Source organism: Seriola lalandi, unplaced genomic scaffold, assembly GCF_002814215.2.
Source record: "Seriola lalandi dorsalis isolate HSWRI2012SDOR001 ecotype SW California unplaced genomic scaffold, Sedor1 jcf7180002054942, whole genome shotgun sequence".
NCBI lineage: Eukaryota > Metazoa > Chordata > Actinopteri > Carangiformes > Carangidae > Seriola > Seriola lalandi.
Window position 1 is genome coordinate 1,486,585 of NW_019525493.1, and position 19,519 is coordinate 1,506,103.

The following is a 19,519-nucleotide window of genomic DNA, read 5'->3' on the forward strand; positions in this document are numbered from 1 at the left end:
GGTGAGGAGGTGATGTCCCCTTTAAGACAAGGAATCAGAAGAAGAACCATGAGCGTTTGATCGTTTGGACTACACATTCGTCTGATTGGACTACATATTAACGTCATCATTACACGCCTCAAACGAGAAGGACCTAGAAGGTAATGCACGTGAGTGTCTTGGTTAGGGGCTTAAGAAAATGTTATTTATTCTTCGTGGGTCAAACTGAAGTTAGTAAGCGTGTAGTTTCTATAGGGCAACGCTTTGTTTCGTCCTCTGACGTTACTAAAAGTCTGAATCGCCTTTTTTATTTTCCACGGTGTCGATACGGCAGCTCGACCATGGAGCAGGCAGTTATTGCTCCAGGGTCACCGGCGGAGGTGAGCAGCGCAGTGTCCACGCAGGGAACCGCCGCTAATGAGGCAGCAGGAACTGGCAAACGTAAAAGCGACGAGCCGGGCGAACCAGAAACAAGCGGCCGAGGGAAGAGGCGGAGAGGAGCGGGAGGGAAGAAACTCCGTCCGGGCGAGAGATACATCCCTCCTCCGCAGAAACGGAACCCCGGTGTTAGCTTCAGCCAAGAGCATTTCACCGAGACCTCTTATTACTTCGAAGGTGGTCTCCGCAAAGTTCGTCCATATTACTTTGACTTCAAAACCTACTGCAAAGGTCGGTGGGTTGGGAAGACTCTCCAGGAGGTGTTCAAGAGCGAGTTCAGAAGTGAGTCTATCGAGTACTACCAGAGGGCTGCCAAAGAGGGTCGCATCCGGCTCAACGAGACCACTGTGGAGGACCTGTCTGTGGTGCTCAGGGTCAGTGTCATCACTACACACATGTATATGATTTTATTATACAGGTAACACTCAGGATCACAGGTGTGGTCTATGAAGCTAGGTCTTCAACAGCATGGTAGATGTAACCATACTAATGTGGGCTCACTTAAAAGTCGTGTATTCGTCACTAGATTTCATGCATCTGAGCCAAAAGTAAATAATAATCAGTTGACAACCAATCTCAACTCAACTTAAGGCTTGTTCTGGATCTAGTGCCTGCATCACATGATCCCCATCGGCAGATTGAGTTTGCTCAGCTGCTGTATTAGTTATGAATTTTCCTGTACTTCTCATCCATGTTGAAGTGGAGTTTGAGTTGAGATTGTTTTGTCATGTCCCGTTTCCATGGTGGAGAATGAACTGTAACCAAACCAATATCTGCACCAGTCTTGACAACTCATGGTAAAAAGTAATATGCTATACATAAATATTTCACATTTTGTAAGACTTTTAATTTATTAAAATCTATTGTTTGCCTGTTATGTTAATTAGATAAAGGCAATTTTAAGATGTTTTCCATTTTACATTACAACACAGAATTTCATTGTCCGGTGATACAAAGATTTATCAAGTCAGATTTTTTCCAGAATGATTTCTGAAATACTTGACAATGCCATCTGAAAATTACAGTTCCACTGACCCACCAGGACCACCAGTTTGATCAGCAGAAAATAATTAAAAGGTTATTCTCAATGCCTAAACAATTATATGATGGTGTGCAGCATAATGATATTGAAATGGTCTTCTTCCTATATCAAATAATCCTGCAGGAAATGTGTCTTGATTTTTTTCTTGCACTGACAGACATATCTCATATGATCGAGCCCGAGGTTTAAAAACTATTCCTCTCATAAAATAGGCAACCTAACAAAATTCAAACATTTGAATTTTAACCTGTGAAGGATGGCAAACGTCCTGGGTGAAACATCCACCTATGTTGTCCTACTATCCACAGAATAATGACCACATGAGAAACACTGTCCACCGTCACGAGCCACCCGTGGTCGACAGACCCCTGGAGATTCTGGCGGATGACGGTGAAGTGCTCGTGGTCGACAAGCCTGCCTCCATCCCAGTCCACCCTTGTGGTCGCTTTCGCCACAACACAGTGATTTTCATCCTGGGGAAAGAGCGGGGCATTTCGGAGCTTCACACTGTCCACAGACTGGACAGACTCACCTCTGGAGTGCTGCTGTTTGCCAGAACATTGGAGACCTCACAGAAACTGGACCAGCTGGTGAGAGACAGACAGGTACGTTCAGGATGGTTTGGATTTAAATTCTGACTTTCAGGTGATTAGGCAAATTTGAAGTACCCCATTACTGATTTCTGACTGTGATCAATATACTACTGGGTTTTTAGAAGTTCTTTACATTTATTCTCTTTCCCAGCTTGAAAAGGAGTATGTGTGCCGAGTGGAGGGGGAGTTTCCAGAGGGTGAGTTTAACTGCAAGGAGCCCATTCTGGTTGTTTCCTTTAAAATCGGCGTCTGCCGGGTTGACCCCAAGGGAAAGGAGTCCCAAACTGTCTTCCAGAGGCTTAGCTTTAACGGAAAAACAAGCGTGGTCCGCTGTTTACCCCTTACTGGCCGCACACACCAGATCAGGGTCCACCTCCAGTACCTGGGCTTCCCCATCCTCAATGACCCCATCTATGGGTCCTCAGCATGGGGTCCTCACAGAGGTAAGGGGGGTCTGGTGGGGAAGAGCGATGAGGAGCTGCTGCAGGCTCTGGTAGAGGAACATCGATCTCAGGAAAGTCTGCAGCTGTTGGATATACCAGGTGACGGTGTTGGGAATGAGGCAGAAAAAAACAAAACATCTGAGAAAACAGACAAGTCAGATGGTGCGTCTGAACCTGGCAAGACTGGACAAAGTCATCAGGCACCGACTGATGCGTGCAGTGGCAACAAAAAGATAGAGACACAGGTGTTGACAGGTTGTCACTCAAACAATGAGACGATAAACAAGGTGAGTCAGGGCTGCACAGTCCCAAACAGTAACAGCACATTACTCCAAGAGTCTCAAAGCCATCACAAATCAAATGGAAATCAAACGGAAGCTACTGACTCTACCCAGAACACTCCTCCAGGGACCAGAGACCTCCTGTGTAGTGAATGTAAGCTGGTACGACCAGATCCTACAGAAAAGGAGCTCATCATGTATCTCCACGCTTTACGCTACAAAGGACCTGACTTTGAATATTCCACATGTTTACCTGATTGGGCCAGAGAAGACTGGGTCGAAGCTGATTAGATCTGGCCTGATGAACACTGATGAAGACTTTGGCATTCAGGTGACTGCGGTCAGACATGTCATGGAAAAGACCAGAAATGTGCTGCATTTCTTTGGATAGTTTTTTTTTTTTTGCAAAAATATGTTTTTCTTTTGGCTCCAAGCTATTTATGCCTTAAACACAAGAAGAAAATGAAATTGTATTCTTTCTCATTTTACTTTGAGGACTGTTTTTTAATGTCAAGAATATAGTTTTAATTTAATTTCATCCTTTTATGCCTGTAATCTGTCTGGTACAACAGCCAAAAAATTTAAATAAATTAAAGCCAGTCTGCAGGAAAAATAAATGTATTTCATTTTATTTCAGTTTGGTGAAAAATTAACAACATTAACAGCTGTAAATAACAGTGGTGGCAACCTTTTTTCATTTCTTCTGTTGTAGAAAGCCTGTGATTGATTTTATTCCTCTCTAAGGCAGAGAATTCTGCTGAGTGATTTTAAAGTGAAGGCTCTTTGAAGAATTGTGATTATACAGTTAAGATGTCAAAAGCAAACACTTCTTACAACAAGAGAGCTTGAAAATAACCCTGCTCATAGGCATGTTTCATATATATATATTTATAATAATTTTGTCAAGGCTCCACCACCAACACTTCAACTCCTACACCTCTTTGTTTTATACTTAATATCCTATTGAGTACCATAAATACATCTTATTTTTTAAAGGACACACCCTTTGCACAAAACACACATTTTTAGCTTCAACCTATTGAAAGACATTTGGCACATGCTCATGTCCTAAATACCGTTGGTATTGAGACACACGTGATGTTACCTCTCAGCTGTGGGATGGGCTGTAGAGGAAGGCGTTCTGTTCCTCAGATAATTGCCTGTTGGCGTTTCTCTTAACAGTGGTGCAGCAAGGTTTATATACAAATTCTTAGCTGTTGAAGCTGTGGCATGTGATGGTACAACTACTGCTTTGGAAATCGAAATAAGAGCTCGCTCCTGTTTCTTTACAAAGGCTAAGGCATATACCGACATCCACAGATCCAGCAAGAGTATGCACCTTAATTTGCCAACAGTGTATAAACCCACAGTGTACACAGTATAGTGTTATATCTGAATTAGAAACATTTTAGCCTTTTAGAATCAGTATAGTAAGTAAACATTACATTTTTTTGGCACTGACACTGGAATAAACAGCCTGACTTTTAAATTGACAGTGAAACATTAAATGCAACCAAACCATGACACTAGAAATGACACATTTTTGATTTTCTACGTCATGGTCACAATGACATACTGTACATATCATTTGTCACAAAGTGCAAACTCAACTGACTGTAGTTTAGTGAGAGCTCTTTGCTACTGTAGATGTGATAACTGACTCTTGCCAATATACTGTATGTAATTCTGCACACAGTCACACATAATGCATCTCTCTCTCTGTATATCTCACATTTATCTTTTAATATTATGAAGTCCATGAATGTATATGGCTCATTAAGGTCAATTCCAGCATGGAGAAAGGCCAGCAGTTGCACAGAGGTGGCACTGTATTTGTTAATAACCCAGTCGGTGCAGATGTTAAAAAGTTCCAGGCACAAAGTAAATTCTGCAGCAGCAGGTGCAGTACTTAGTGTTTTTTGTTTGTTTTGTTTTTTTGCTGACATCCTTGTAGCTGTAGTTTCTTCAAGTGTGACTTTGGTGCAAAATCAAGGCAGAAAAAAAAGCTTCATCTTTTATGGTCTTCCTGGAAATTCTGGGTTGAACAACTCATGCTTTGATTTGACCTTTTTCTGAAGAAACACTCATGCTTTGACCTCATTTGTGAAAGAAACTGTAACAACCTTAGCAGCAACATAAGACAAACATGCTGTCACATGTTACATTTGCAGTTAGCTTATATTTCCTTTGAGTATTATACAAAAGAAACATTGTATGTTCCTTTTGTAATTTGTATATGCTTTTGTATTCCTTTTTTTTTTTTTTTTAAATATAAATTCAGAGCATTTAATGCACAGTGTTTGCAAAGATTCCTCCAACTTTGCTCAACACGTATCCTCCTGTTTTCCGTCTCTCTTTATCCAAACATCTGGTAAGTCTGGCTTACTGTTGGGTAAAATAACCACTTCTTCACTCTGACTGGTGCGGCCCTTATTACAAGTCTCATAAACAGTTTCTTTCAGTGAGAGGCGAAGCGTATCTCTCTTCCCATTTAGGTATCCTGGTTGTAACTGAGCCTCTCCTTCTTCATGTTGCTGTGGGTTTGAAGGCCCAGGCTCGATGTCGCTGAGGCATGTTTCACAGGAATCCTCCAGACCCTCGCAGGAGCTCTGGGACAAGGAGGAGAGGTGCTCTTTGTGGGAGTGGTGATGGAGATGCTCCTGTGTGGTTTGTTCCTCTGTGCTGAGAGATGGCTGGTCAATGGTCTCCAGTGTGTGGCTGATTATAGTCTCCTGTATGCTGGAAGATGAGGAGAAAGATGTATTGCCCCAGTGCGTCACCGCACCAGGCTGACCTCTGCATGTCTTACAGAGCAGCTTGTCCTTGGCGAGGTCCTCTTGGGCCGGTCCCACAGGCCGCAGGGTGTTGTCTTTGTAAGGTGATGAAGTCTGGAGGGCTGGAGGTGGTTGGTAGATCTTATGTTGACGACTGCATCTCTCTTCACTCTCCCCATCCATGCTATTTCCTCCCACATCTCTCCCGCAATATTCAATCTCATCAGAGAGCACAGAGGGCCGGTTGGACAGTTTACTGGTGCAGGTGCTGTTCTCAAAGCTGTCACTCAGCCGATAAGCCAGCGGCTGCAGCTCATACTGCTCTGGCCCTCTGCCCCCACCCCCACCCCCTCCTCCTCCTCCTCCTGCCCCAATCTGTTTCTGTCTGTGCTGACGTTGGTGGTTGGGGTAGAGATAGCCACCTGCTTCTTTGTCATAACTCCTCCTCACTCTAGATCTGCCAAAGTCGCCATTAGCAGCTGAGGAGGAACCAGGTTCTGCTGCCGAGCAAGTTGACAGTACGCCGTCAGCCTGGTCCGAAAAACACGGCAGCGTGATCGTTCCACAGTTTTTCTGGGGTCCAAAAAAACAGCACAGGGACTGGAAAAAGAAGGTTGCAAATCCACATGCTACACATTTCACCAAAAACAGGAAAATCCCCAGTTTTCTGAACAGCAACGCTGTGGCAGGCAACATGATGATCCCCATTGAGAAAAATGCACCAGAAACTATTGCTACAGGACATCCCATCCTTTTAGTGGAGTGTGCTACTTTCCCAATTTTGTCTGAATGAGGAGCCAAGCTGTAGGATATGCAGTAGTTAGCTATAAAGTCAACAGAAAGTCCTGCTGCTGATGATATAAACAGAGCCTCAATGCCGCTCAGCTGCCATTCAAGAAGAACCAGGAGGCCGACAGTGACAAACACACTGCCTCCGACAGCTACAGTGCCATATATACTCAGTGGAATATTCCAGGTGGTTAAAAGAAGCAACACAAATGTGATAGCTACTGAGAAGCCAGCTACTACGAGAGTCTCTGAGCTCAAGGATTGTTGTAGATCAAAAAGAGACAGGTGACTGATGAACCAGCCGTTCTCGAGTCCTTGTGGGGCTCCTGAGATTTCTTTGTTAAACCATGTCAGGATTTCTCTGTAAAAAGCACTGGTTCTGCTGAAGTTGAAGCTGTAGAGGTATGTGGTTTTGAATGCCAACACGAGGGCAGCGACCCTGCCATCTGGCTGGAAGTACAGACCTCCGCTGTGGGCCAGATGGCCTTCAGCGTACCTCTCTGCCAGCATCATGCTGAGGCAGTTCTCAAAAACACTGGGAGGGTAGGGGAAAGGGATGTCATTACAGCAGAAGTGAAGGGCGTCATCACTCTCTGAGCACCGTCTGACAGATACCCAGTGTATTAGCTGCTCCACAAGACAGATATTGTCTGTCATAACGTTTCTATCCTCAGGTGATGGGGGGGAATAAAAGCTTTGATTCTGGACCCGTCCACACAGGTCCCTTAACCAGACCTGAGCATCTGGTTGGCTCATGTTAAAGTCTGGGTCGAGAACCAAAGACCCATTGCTTTTAGGGTTAAAGTGATCCCCGTTATCTGTTGGCTTGACGCCCCAAACAAGCTTTAATGTAACAGGTTTATCCTCTCCATTTCTCTGTCTCTCAAACATAAACATGTGGCGATATTCTGCGTCGTATCTTTCAAACGGGTGACTGGAGCGGAAAAGCTGGGTGACCTTGCTTTCTAAGGTGGGCAGCTTCATGCCTGGGTCAATGCAGGACATGTAAGTGCCCCCGGCAGCGAGCACCGCAAACCAGCACACCCAGATGTACCTAAACTTTACCACTCCACATGGCAAAATTTTCAGAAATAATAAATTTGAAGTGTCAGTGAGCCCTCGTTTTAATTCTCTCAGCTTCTGGCCGAGAGTGAAGAGGCATTTTTTGCGTGAGCTTGTATCCCAGAAGCCGCCGGTGTTTTTGGAGCAGCATGGTTTCCATCCCTGCACTGCCAGCGATGCAGAAGACGCCTCAGTGTAACGCTCCCGCAGAACAAATGAGCACGGCAGCCACACTAACGCCAGGAGTGAGCTGATGAAAGAGGCAGTTCCGAGATAAACAGAGAAACATCTGATTGCTGTGATGCTGCTGAGATAACCAGAGAAAAACGCTGCGCTGGAGGTCAGCCCGGACGCTAGAATCAAATAGCCGACTTCCTGCAAAGCTCTGTATACTCTCTTCTCCAGGGAGGCTGAGGGGTTCTGGGATAGCTGCAGATTCCAGAAATCAGCAAAGATGAAAACCTGATTGGAGCAGCTTCCCAAGAGGATAAGAGCTGCTGAGAGGTTGACCAGGGGGAAGAAAGTCAGGCGAAATGCTACTTTGTACAAGAAATAAGAGGTCAGGAGGGAGCCTGTGATTGCTATTACAGATAATGCTACTATGAAGAGAGAGTGGAGATAAAGAGCCATAGTGAAGAGAAGACAAACAACAGCTAGGACAGGATATACTGAATCTCTTGCAAGGTAATGCTTGAACAGTGTCTGCTTGATGCCGAAGTCCATGCCAGTGATAGTGGTATTATTGTAGGTCAAATCCCTGCCTTCAAGACTGCTCATATACATCTCCATCATGTGCTCCCCTTTGTCGAGGGGTAAGAACAGAAGGCTGTACTTCAGTGTTGGGATTTGGTATTCAACAGTCTGCGGCCCAAGGAAGTCTTTATCAACCAGGAAGTGCAGGATCTGGAACACCACGCGTGATTGTTTGCAGCGGGATGGGACAGAGGAACAGCTGCCATGTTTGGGTCTGTCCACACAGGCTTCAACTAGATGTCCTTCATGATAGTACAGAGCGCATGTCCGCAGAAGGTTCAGAGACTCAGAAACCTGGTGTAAAAGGGAGGAAATGAAATGACATTCAGACACTACAATACGATCAATTTCCCTTGTTGAAAGAGGGTGCTGTTATTCTGTAGTTTTTATATTGCCAGCAATTCCCATGAAAATACGAAAAACTAATCTTTAACAACATATAGCATGTACAGTATGTTGTTACATTTTTAAAAAGGCTAATTGGTTTCCTGAAACAGCTGGGCACTGTAGTTTTTAGCAAATGTTTACTCAAACAAGAGGAAATGCATTTATGAGGACTGTTTTCAGTGGCGGGTTAATACTTTTCTAAGCAACAAGCTCTGGGGCTGAAAAATGAAGCAATCGCGGAAGTGCCAAACTGCAGTTCCTCGAAAGTCCACTGGAGGCTGGCTCCAAAAGCGAGTCATTCCCCATAGACCTACATGTTAAAATGCCCAAATTTACAGCAGAAATAAACATGTTTAAAAAACGGTTTTGGTCCTTGACAACTGTATAGGGGGTTGATTTTTATATAATTCAGCCATATAAATTTTAAAACTCAGTTATGCATAATTGAGGGCACGTCGTTTTAGGTGACAGGTGGGCGAGAGTATGCTTGCCACAAACCACCTTTCACCAAAGTCTCAGTTCCACACGACCCACGTCTTTGTCCTTTTAGATTAGCCGGGAGTTAGGGAGTCAGGCACTGCCAAGATGCCAACAGTGGAGCAGCCCACTCTGAGCTTCAAAACCAAGTGCCCAAGTTAATTTTGAAGAAGAAACAGGCTATATCAGGCTTTAGTTACACAAACACTGTCATTGTTAGTTTCAGTCTTTTCATGGGATTTGTTGAGACGAAGAAAAATATAAGATGTAGGATATTACAATCCTATAACCTACATCATCAACTTCAACTTTAGTTCCCAATTTCTTCACATATCCCATGAGGTTTTGTGCATTGTGGTATACTGTCAGTTTAGAAATTCGCTTTGAATATTTTTTTCTTTATGAATGTTAAACAATGTAAAACTATGAGTGAGTCCTACATCTATCTTCTGTGAGGGTCTGACACAAAACATGTTGTATATGTGTTATTCATTCATTGACAATAATTAAAAAAATACCTCTAAACAAACAAATGGACTTAACATAATCTTACTGTAATTCAAGGTTCACTTTACGGACTGTTTCTTATCAAATACACTGACTTCGATTCAAGATTATTTGGTCAAGAACAACCTTTCACAATGGGAAAAAAAGTACTGTAATGTGCTATTTAGTAAAACCTCATGTTAATGATTATAATTTATATGGTAATTTGTTTGTATGCTAATGTTAAAAATGAAAAGAAGGCTAAAGTACTTGGTGTGAGGTGAGGCTGAGGCAGCAGGAGGAATTAGTGAGGACAGCCAAGTAATTCCCCAGAGACCAGCTCGGACAACAGCCGCTCCTGGACGTTCCCTCAGCCTCCACCCTCACATGCTGCTGGCACAGGTCCTGGAACTGAGCCTGGGAGCGAATCTGAATCAGACGAGGGAAAGATTTTTTTGAACGCATGCCCAGTTTTGAAATGAAAAGGGAATTTATGTACAAAAGGTAATGTATACAAAATAGTGTTTTTTAATTGCTGCAGAGCATTCAAATGTGACGGGTAGAGGGGAGGGTAGAGATTGACAGAGGGTGATGGCTAAAGGCAGAGCACTACAGGTGACATGAAGGGCTGAGTAGATCAGAGCGAACCCTGGATTGCTCCATCTCACACATGGCGTGGATGGCCTTCAGGCTCCAGAGACTGGCTGAGTTTTCTGATCGGAACACCAGCTGGGCCAAACGCTCGCCTGCATGGAGACAGACAGATGGGTTCAATGTACAGTAACAGGATGACTAGCAGTGACTCATCAGCTCATAGGGTTGGTTAGAAATGTTCAAATTGGTTCAACTTTGAGGGGGTATGCATTCATAAAGGTAAAACCAAGCTGACAACCAATTTCATGTGTGTTATATCCTGCTGCCTGTATTGAATAAAAATTAGGCATCATATAATGAAAAAGCCCAAGGCTCAGAGGTGCTAATAAAACCATTCAGGGAGCTTTCTGTGTTTTTATGGGGCAAACACAAGTATAGTCTTTGATCTACCAGCACACTATTTCAAAGTAGAGCTGAAAGAAGAATATCCTGGATAACCTGCCCAAAGAAAAAGCACTCGGCAAACTGTTCTCTTTGAAGCCACAGTAAAAGCTATTGTTCACATCTTCTTAATATCTTACTATTTTTTCTACATATGCTTTTAACTATTAAGTTGTTACCGTTGTTTATTATGGTGTATTGTTTCCCTTTTATTTTGCTGGGGGATGCTGATTACTCCCTAAGAAGCTGGAGGGTTTTGCATTCAGCTCACATTATTTATGAAAATTTGCTTAATCGCAGAATTGGCACCCATCTTATTTATATTGTTTTAATATTTCCATTTAATTTACCGCATCGCTGAGTGTACTGGAGCCAACTGTGTTACATAAGCTGCTTCACACAGCAACAAATCTACAATTAAGGTTATGGTTGTTATTTCGATGTGGTTGTTATTTCCATTGTTTCTGTTCTGTGTTATCTAAGATTTTTTATTCTTATCATCACTGAATTAATAGTTTATTGAAAGGGATGACCTCATCAGGACTGACCCACCTGGAGTATCACACAGGAAGGTGTTTGGAGACGAGTCTCTTGCCAGCATCCTCTTGAAGCGAAGTCTGGAGGTGTCTTGCCCATCACTACTGTCTCCGTTGACAGGAGCTGCAAAACTATAGCACAGGTAAAACACACACACACACACACACATTTTCCCGGTCATCAAACGCATACATTTTATTTTGAACAAGTATAAAACTGATCATATTCACAATTGAGTCATTTTAAACCAGCATTAATTGTTGGTTTTTTTTGGCCACTTGTGGGCAGCAAAAACAAGCTGTAAACACAACAGTGTCAGATTATTAGCTTTTCAGTTGATAGATACTGTCGGCCTGAACGTGTTAGCAAACAGTTGCTGCAGAGATTGGTAATAGTGAACAAAAGATAGAGTTGCAGGCTGTGACACCAAAACAACAAGCTGAAAGGCACGAAAAAGCTGCAGTCATGTGATTGTTAATATAAAAAATATGGATAGAGCAGCTTTCATAATTTGATATAATGGAATGATATTGACTCTCCCTACATTTAATCATATGTTCTTTTATCCATATTCTCATAGTCTATTTTTTTTCTACTGTCAAACCCTGACTTATTACAAACACACACCCCATGACATGACCACAACTGCTCTATGTGTGCAGCTCATATCCATTTGGAAACCATCTGTGTGGTGCAGTCCCCCTGTGCAGAAACCCAGCGCTCTACCGAAACTCTCTGCTGACCTTTTGCTGAGCTGCTGCGGTAAAGGAGACAGAGTTTTCCCCGGGCCAGTGTTCTCCTGCAGCTCGGACAGGCTGGACTGGCGAACTCCGATGTATGTTCCCCGTGGCTCAAAACCCTGTAGAAAGGACACACACACACACACACACACACACACACACAATTACACACAATCACACACAATCACACACAATCACACACACACAGACATCAAAGCTAGAGACAGTGTAAATGCTGGTGCCCATCAATGCACTGCAGCAGCTCACTGAATTAATCAGCATCACAAGCACCCTCAAAAGAAAGAGCCCTACACTCACGAAACAGAAAACCTTGTATAACCCAATATTCATTTTGTATGTGAATCTTTTCAGATTACTCATTGACAGCTCATTGTTGTGAATCACATGTTGCGTTTTTCAGAACAATTTCTTAATCGCCCTTTGTCCTGTACACCTGCATCTCATAGGTGAGAAGATGTATTTAATTAAGATGACAGCGAGTGTGATCTAATTCAGCGCGGTCCATTGGATCTGACATGAGACTGAAGTAAATGGATGCGGCTGAGACTGTGAGTCATTAGGGAAACAGTAATTAACACTCAGTTTAAGGTCGTGAGGGAGGTGTGTATTGTAGATCTGACAGAAGCGTGACAGCACAGATGCATGTGCTGCAACAAGGGAGACTTTAGGATTACATTTTATCGACTGTATGCTTTTGTATATGTGTGTATGAATGTGTGTGTGTGTATGTGTGTGTGTGTGTGTGTGAGACTCACCAGCAGCGGGTCAGAGAAGTCAGGCAGTGGACCGATGAAGAGTCCGGCCAATGAGCATCCCAGCAGCAGAACAGCACAACCCACCAACACTGCTAACGGGTAGTCCACTATCACCTGGGAATAACTGCCAAATAGAAAACCACAGAAGAAGAAGCTGTCGGTGGCACCGAGTAAAGATTCATTATTATGATCAGAGGAAGTGTGATTTGCAATAGCTTTGGGCTTTATAATGAAAATTGGTTTCAGTACTTACTGTCTAAGAATGCAGTAGAGTCCTCCATCCCTGTTAATAGTTGAAGAGTTAATTATAATAATGACTCCACACACAAATTTGAAAAGGATGCCACCCAAAGTGTCCTTAGAAGGATAGTTTTTGGATATGTGCTTATTCGTTTCCTAAAAGTTAGATGAGAAGATTGCCACCACTCACATATTTGAGAGTGGTATCAATCTTCTCGTGAAAGAAAGTGAATGAGCATATTTTACCAAAATGTCAAGCCGTCTCCTTGAAACGCACCTTACTGTCACCACGTGTCGCTGTGTTGGTTTCTGTGTCCCGCTCTCATTTGACCCGTGCAGCCAGTGGCACCTCACCGCGCCATGACGTGACGTCTGATGAGCAGAACTACAGCTATGTCCCACTTTCACCACTACACCTCCTTCAGCATGAGGACCAGTTGTGTTTGACTTACAGTCGTGGCAGGTGTGTGGTTTGATTGGCCCATGATGGCTGCAGTGGGGGCATTTTTGGGGCTGCGCTGAGTCGTAGGCCCTCGATCGAGAACCCTGGGGGACCTAAAGGAGAAAAGACAATATAATATACAGAAATTGTACACATGTCAAATCCTGGATCTATGTCTAACTATTTTTCTTTTTAGACATTCTGGGCCCATTTGAATGGTTCCCCATATATCTGTCCTAAACACCACGCAGTACAGTCAGTGTTCAGGCATACTTGGTGATAAAGCTGGCAGGACGAAGAGGGTCTGCCGAGGCTGCTGCAGCTGTCACATAGCTCCCCCTCACACTGGATGACTGTCAACGGGGCCTCGGCAGAGCAGTCGCTGTCAGGGGGGCACAGAGAAACTGCTGGGATCTCACTGAGAAGAGAAGAGAAGAGAAAAGTGACAGATAAGTACGAGAAAAATGCATCAAAGCAACAGAGTTCTTTTAAAGTGAGGAAGTTCAGCCTGTTTATAAAACTTGAGCTTGTATCTCTCCCACTACACATTGACTGACATCTCAGCTTCTTGATTATATTCTTGTTTCAGCTTCTCCTCATATTCCATGGAGAACTGAACGGGCCAGCAGAACTAATGAGGTAAGGAATGGATTTCTAACACACGGTGGCAACTGGATGCAACAAGGCCCAATTATTTAAAAAAAGTCGGTGGCTGTCCAGGATAGATATCATGAGACTGAGTGATGACTCATGGGTTATGGCAGCAGTCAGGAGAACACTGCATTTACCTGTGTAATGATACGCTTATCCAGTCTGAGGCTGTAACATATTCCTTTCTCCTTCTTATAGAATATGATGCTCACTTTATGAAACTTAAGAAATTGTCTGTTTTTACGCACACTGGCACGATATACATGAAATTTTGTACAGACACTCATGGTCCCCAGAGGATGAATCCTACTGACTCAGAGCTGCTAGCATGGCTGTGGAATCTCAATCACTCATATAAACGTCCTGTAAAAAGCTTACATACTTATACTTATAATATAGCTAAAAGGAAGAAATGGATGATGATACTGAATATACTCAGTGCAATATTGTCATTGTGGAAAAAGACTGTTTTCCAACCTTAGATCTACTTAAAGGGAGAAACTACATATTAAGGAATTAAATCTGATCACAGTCTTGCCTTTCAATCAGATAGAATCATTTATTTTACTTTTTTTTTCACCTTTTTCCAGAATTTTGATTTTAAAAAACTCTTATGGTCTCATGATTTTGAAGCTAGAGTAAATAAATGGACCCAGCTGAACTGACGCCCTGGCTGTGCCTCAGTGAAGGGGCCATGAGGTCTCCGTAGTCTACCACATGCTTGTTTTTCCACAGTAGACTGGATGCAACCGCATTTCCTGTCTTGTCACCATGGCAACGGAGTAAGTCAACAGAGCCTGAATGACCTCACACGGTTTTATTTGCATCCCATAATAAGGCGCACAGATGATGAGTGGTCCGCTGAATTGGTGGTATACGGTAGCAGAGGGATTACGGAGCTGATTAATGGCGGAGCTCAGTGAGGAACCGAACCTCAGTATTTTTTTCTTTCTATCACAATAAAACTAACATGATCTAAATAATAAATAGCTCACAGTGTCCTCAGCAGCTCTAAGTCACACAGCAAATGTTTGTCATTTGGTTTAGCCTATTTAGAAGTTGGAGTGAGTGAGTAAATACACTCATAAAAACAATTTGGAAGTCAACAGTCAACTAATTGAACATAATGTCTGTTGCTGTAGTGCGATAAACTCCACCCATTCAGAAGTCCGTGCAGTTTAGAATATACACTGAATTATTAGCAGATACTGTGTAACCTGTGCCTGGCTGCCTCCTCACCACAGGGTTCAAGATATGAGTATTTAAGCCTATTACTCCTCTTTGGTGGTTTTTCACAGGGATGGCCAGTGTGCACACACACATATGAGGAGAGCAATTTGTGGAGCTCATCAATATTTCAGTGCATGAATACAAAAATACATCCAGTAAGGTGTCACCGAGATGCTCCAAAAACAAAAACAGACACTGACTGACATCACAATGGCATCACAATGGCCTCCTAAATCTGTACACAAAGGCCCAGCAATAACAATGGCTGTAAACCAGATATAAGAAACACCTCTCAGTATTACAGTTCAGCATCACCACAGACTACAACCTCCAACATAACCATAAATTTGAACCAACACCAACAGTTTCAACTGAAAAAGGGAAGATTATAACGTTGATGAAGGTAGCATTTATCGCAGGACTGTTCCATTAGACTGCATCAGTTTCTGTGAGGTGCAATTCACTAACCAGCAACTGAGTGTAGGTAGTGCTGGAAGAAGCGTTCACATCCTTTACGCAAGTAAATATTGAAATATCGCACTGTGAAAATTTTCTGTTGCAAGTAAAGGTTTTGCCTTGAAAGTGTTACTAAAGTTAAAATACACACAAGTATTATTAGCAAAATGTACTTGCTGTAATGTTACTGTGGTCAGCACTGAGTTTGACTATAGTTGTTGTAAAGTGCATGAGTTGCTGATTTGGAGCCAAACTAAGCTTTAAGGCATTTGAAAGACTCCAGCAAGGAGACTCAACAAAGTCTCTCTGAGGCTACAGTCGTGTCAGCGCTCTCTGCTCTCCCCTCTGTCTGCCTTTAGGCCTGTCTTTCACCCGTTCTACAGCACATGTCTCATTCATCAACTCTCTGGATGCCAGTCAGTGTCATGTCCTCAAACATCTCCTGAACTGCCAATCACACACACACACAAACACACACACACACACACACACACACACACACACACACACACACCCAAAACAGGACTAAAGCTCAGTCTGTATGCAGGAGGCAAACTGTTAACCTTCTTAAAAAGCCTGAGCTGCTCCTCTGAGGGGGTATTATTAGAGGAAAAGGGCTTGAGGATCTGCAGAGCTGACCCTTCTTGGAGGGGCACAAATGTGGCCTGTTGTTGAGCTAAAGAGTGGCATGCCTCAGCTGTTTCCAGCCCCAATTTCATGTTTGAAGCCATTTGATTTTCTTTTATATATATATATATATATGTAGGGCTGCTGCATGGAGTGAGTGACAGGGTGACAGCAGTTGACCCAGAGAGCCGGCGTGACCGAAGCAGGAGGCCGATGACACAGAACAGACCTCACAGTCCTTGAGTCAACTGCAGTGTGAGTGTGAAACAGAGTTTATATATTACTGCATACTGTATATCTGTAAAAAAAAAAATAAATCTATGATCGTAAATTAAAGAAGATAATACGAAACATGTAAATTTTGTGATTACCAAACATAAATTGTGAAAAGTAAGTTTACAACAGCGCATGTGCATATTTTGGTTTCAACAGCACAAACAAAGCAACATAATCAGGAGTCAATGATCCTGAGAAAACAATTGTGATACTGTTATGGAAAAATAACAAGAGCAGAAATCACATCCTGCACATAATCTTATTGTCCACAGCAGAAACACAGCTGGATTGAGTGTCATTGAACAATACTCACAATGGCCACAGGAGGGTAAAAACACATCCATGTCTACTCACTGTAAATCTCTTTTATTTTTTTACTCCACTAATCAAGTTCCCCAATAAGCTACAGAAAGATCCTGAGACAAAAAAAAACACAACCTACCTTTGGCAAGCCTCCTGAATATCCCTTTCATCTGTAGGAGAATCATCCATCACTATCGCATCCGTGCTTTCTCCTATTATCGAGCGAGCATCCATCTCCCTCCTGTTTTCGCCTTTGAAAACTAAAACTAAATTTCAAAAGAGGCAATTAAGAATTTCCTGTTATTTTGACCTGGGTTAACCCAAACAATCCCCCATCTGCCCAGACTTGGTCCACGAGGATCGGAGGCAAGGGCTTGTGTCTGAGGCTGCTACTACACAGCAGCACCGGGGCTGCTTGGGTTAATCTGCCCCGAGCTGCGCTCTGATTGGCGGAGCCGCGGTGATGCTGAGGAGGACGCTCACTGGTCGCTGTCCAACTGGCCGCGGTGCTGGAGCTCAAAGTGACGGATAGTGGGCATCAGTGCCTGCTCAACTGACTCGGACAGGAGCTACAGCTGCTGTTTAATGTACGTTAGGAAGGTGCACAGACAGTGATGCTGGGTTCAACTAAACAATAACTTAACTGGGACCTCCAGCTGCTGATCACCACCGAGGCACTGAATATTGTGAATGCTCGACATGTCACTGCTGATGAGGTGAATTCAGGTAAAAGCCACTATCCCCCAATCAATTTCTTGTATTTAAATCTACACCAATCAGCCAATCACTAAAAGAGAGGCTGAGATAATCCGTATTAGATTCCTACATTGAACAAATGCTCAAACAACACTCCCATTAGGCTACAAGAACAAGTGTTTTTATTTAAGCTTTTGTTTAAGTATTAATGGTGAATCCACCCAAGTGTCACAAATAGAGCCTGAAAGTTGTCTTAAGCTTTCTCCATTTTACCTTTGTTTCATTACAGTAACATTTTTAAAGTCTATCTTTAATACTGTTGTTTCTAATGATGATTAATAAGTTATAAGCCATTAATAATTGACAGGTTGTGAAAAATTCCTTTTAGCGGTTGAACTGATTTGACACTTTATACACCAGAAGCCTTTCATTACCATGTGCAGCTGCAGATATGTTACCTTTATTAATTTATTTTTTATTTGCAGACTAGCTAACATTAACTAACATTATTACTGCCAAACAGAAAAGTTAAACACCAGACATATGGATTTTTCACAACCTGGCAACCTAAACGCTGCTCTTATCAATACCTCATGATTGATCTAAAAGGCAAGAGTAAATTATTTATTATCCATTAATAAAGCCACTGTATTTACAACTTAATGTCTACAGCTTTATGAATGGTGTTTTATTATAAACAAATGGAATTAACATCACTTGGACTGGCTACAACATCAAAATGCTTCTTCTTTGTTACTTCACTGCGATGACAATGCAAAGAAACCTGGCTGAGGAATGTTTCTAGGCCCAAGTTTGATACTTACGTGCATTTGCTACTTATGTTTCTTCATTAACCATTAATAACATAATCTGTTACAATTTATAAGCTCTCTATGAGGGGTGACTTACCAGAAAGTAGTACAGCATACTTCACTAATTCTTTCTCATATTTATGAGATTATAGCTTGTGTTTCACATGCAGAGTGAATAATCCTACAGCCATAAAATACAGTTCTTGATTAAATGTGTTGGAGTACAATTATAAAGAGGGAAAACATGGAGATCCTTAAGCAGTATCTCTAAATCCTCTTTAATTTGTTACCGTCCTCTGCAGATAAAGAGACTCACGCAAATCCTTTTCAAGCTTTGAGCTGGTCGAGATGCGGATTGTGCAAAAGGAAGATCAATTTTGTGATACTATAAACTACTTCTTTTTTATTATGTCAGTATGGTACTGATTTGCAATGGCCAAGAAAAAATAGTTCTACTGTTTCTGAAGAAAAAATCAGGGTAAACTAAGCTTTAGTGGGTTTAGAAATTGCTCTAGATTTTACATAATGAAGCAACAAAGTAAGAAGAGAAGAGAACAGAGGAAGAAAGAAGGAAGAACGTGACTTTGGGTAACTTATTAATAAGAGAAGTATGAAAGAAAGCCAAGGCCGAGCAGCTCAAAAGAAAGGAGAAACCGACACAGCAGACCAGTGTGACTCGCTGCTAATGAGGCGGCCGCTGGTCTGGCTCTGGTTATAAATATGAATCATGGCACTGGGCCCTCGTCTCTGAGGGCCACGCTGGAAAAGAAGGAAGTGATTTATTGGAGGAAAGGCAGAGATCAGGAAAAGGAGGGTGTGAGAAAGTTTTGTAGGAGAGATTAAAGTCCTATTTGAAATAAGAAGCAGAGACAGTGGTGGAGGATATCTTTATTTTTATCTCACTGATCTAGCCTCATTTATATATATTAGGGCTTCAGTGAGTCATGACATTCAAAACTGATTCATCCTTATAGGTGGAGTAAACATCTAAGCTGACAGATTCAAAGCTGTAGATGAGAGAGGGAATCAGTCAAAGCTACAGGGCGATATGATTTGTTGAGGACTTTCTCTACTATCTTCCAGCTCAAGTCCTTTTGTATTCAACAAAGGCCTGCTGTGCTGGTGGCTGGCATGTCGTTTTCTGAACAGCCTGTGTTGCAGCTGACGTGGCTAATGTCTTGTTGACTTCAGACA

General features: G+C 42.5%; 2 protein-coding genes across 2 annotated transcripts; one reads left to right on the forward strand and one right to left on the reverse strand.

Annotated features, from left to right (window-relative positions):
* Positions 1-33: 33 nt before the first annotated feature.
* Positions 34-3,393, forward strand: rpusd2 (RNA pseudouridine synthase domain containing 2). Its single transcript, XM_087170282.1, has 3 exons — positions 34-791; positions 1,768-2,064; positions 2,204-3,393. Exons 1-3 carry the CDS (start codon positions 144-146, stop codon positions 3,065-3,067), a joined length of 1,809 nt encoding a protein of 602 aa, XP_087026408.1. The 5' UTR covers positions 34-143; the 3' UTR covers positions 3,068-3,393.
* On the reverse strand, positions 3,390-17,191 carry disp2 (dispatched RND transporter family member 2). Its single transcript, XM_023393692.2, has 10 exons — positions 16,957-17,191; positions 13,548-13,692; positions 13,110-13,387; positions 12,846-12,875; positions 12,593-12,716; positions 11,820-11,935; positions 11,092-11,207; positions 10,153-10,250; positions 9,775-9,933; positions 3,390-8,448 (listed from the first exon to the last, which is right to left on the reverse strand). The coding sequence occupies exons 1-10, from the start codon at positions 17,049-17,051 to the stop codon at positions 5,101-5,103; spliced, it is 4,509 nt and encodes a 1,502-aa protein (XP_023249460.1). The 5' UTR covers positions 17,052-17,191; the 3' UTR covers positions 3,390-5,100.
* Between the last annotated feature and the right edge of the window lie 2,328 nt (positions 17,192-19,519).

Excerpts from the sequence above, each read along its gene's own strand:
- rpusd2 (XM_087170282.1), top strand. The coding sequence starts at position 144 with ATGCACGTGAGTGTCTTGGTTAGGGGCTTAAGAAAATGTTATTTATTC. Across the intron at positions 792-1,767 it reads ACCTGTCTGTGGTGCTCAGG|AATAATGACCACATGAGAAA; the intron begins GTCAGTGTCATC and ends TACTATCCACAG. Across the intron at positions 2,065-2,203 it reads AGCTGGTGAGAGACAGACAG|CTTGAAAAGGAGTATGTGTG; the intron begins GTACGTTCAGGA and ends TCTCTTTCCCAG.
- disp2 (XM_023393692.2), bottom strand. The coding sequence starts at position 17,051 with ATGGATGCTCGCTCGATAATAGGAGAAAGCACGGATGCGATAGTGATG. Across the intron at positions 12,876-13,109 it reads CGACACGTGGTGACAGTAAG|GGATGGAGGACTCTACTGCA; the intron begins GTGCGTTTCAAG and ends AACTATTAACAG. Across the intron at positions 12,717-12,845 it reads CTCTACTGCATTCTTAGACA|TTATTCCCAGGTGATAGTGG; the intron begins GTAAGTACTGAA and ends TCTATTTGGCAG.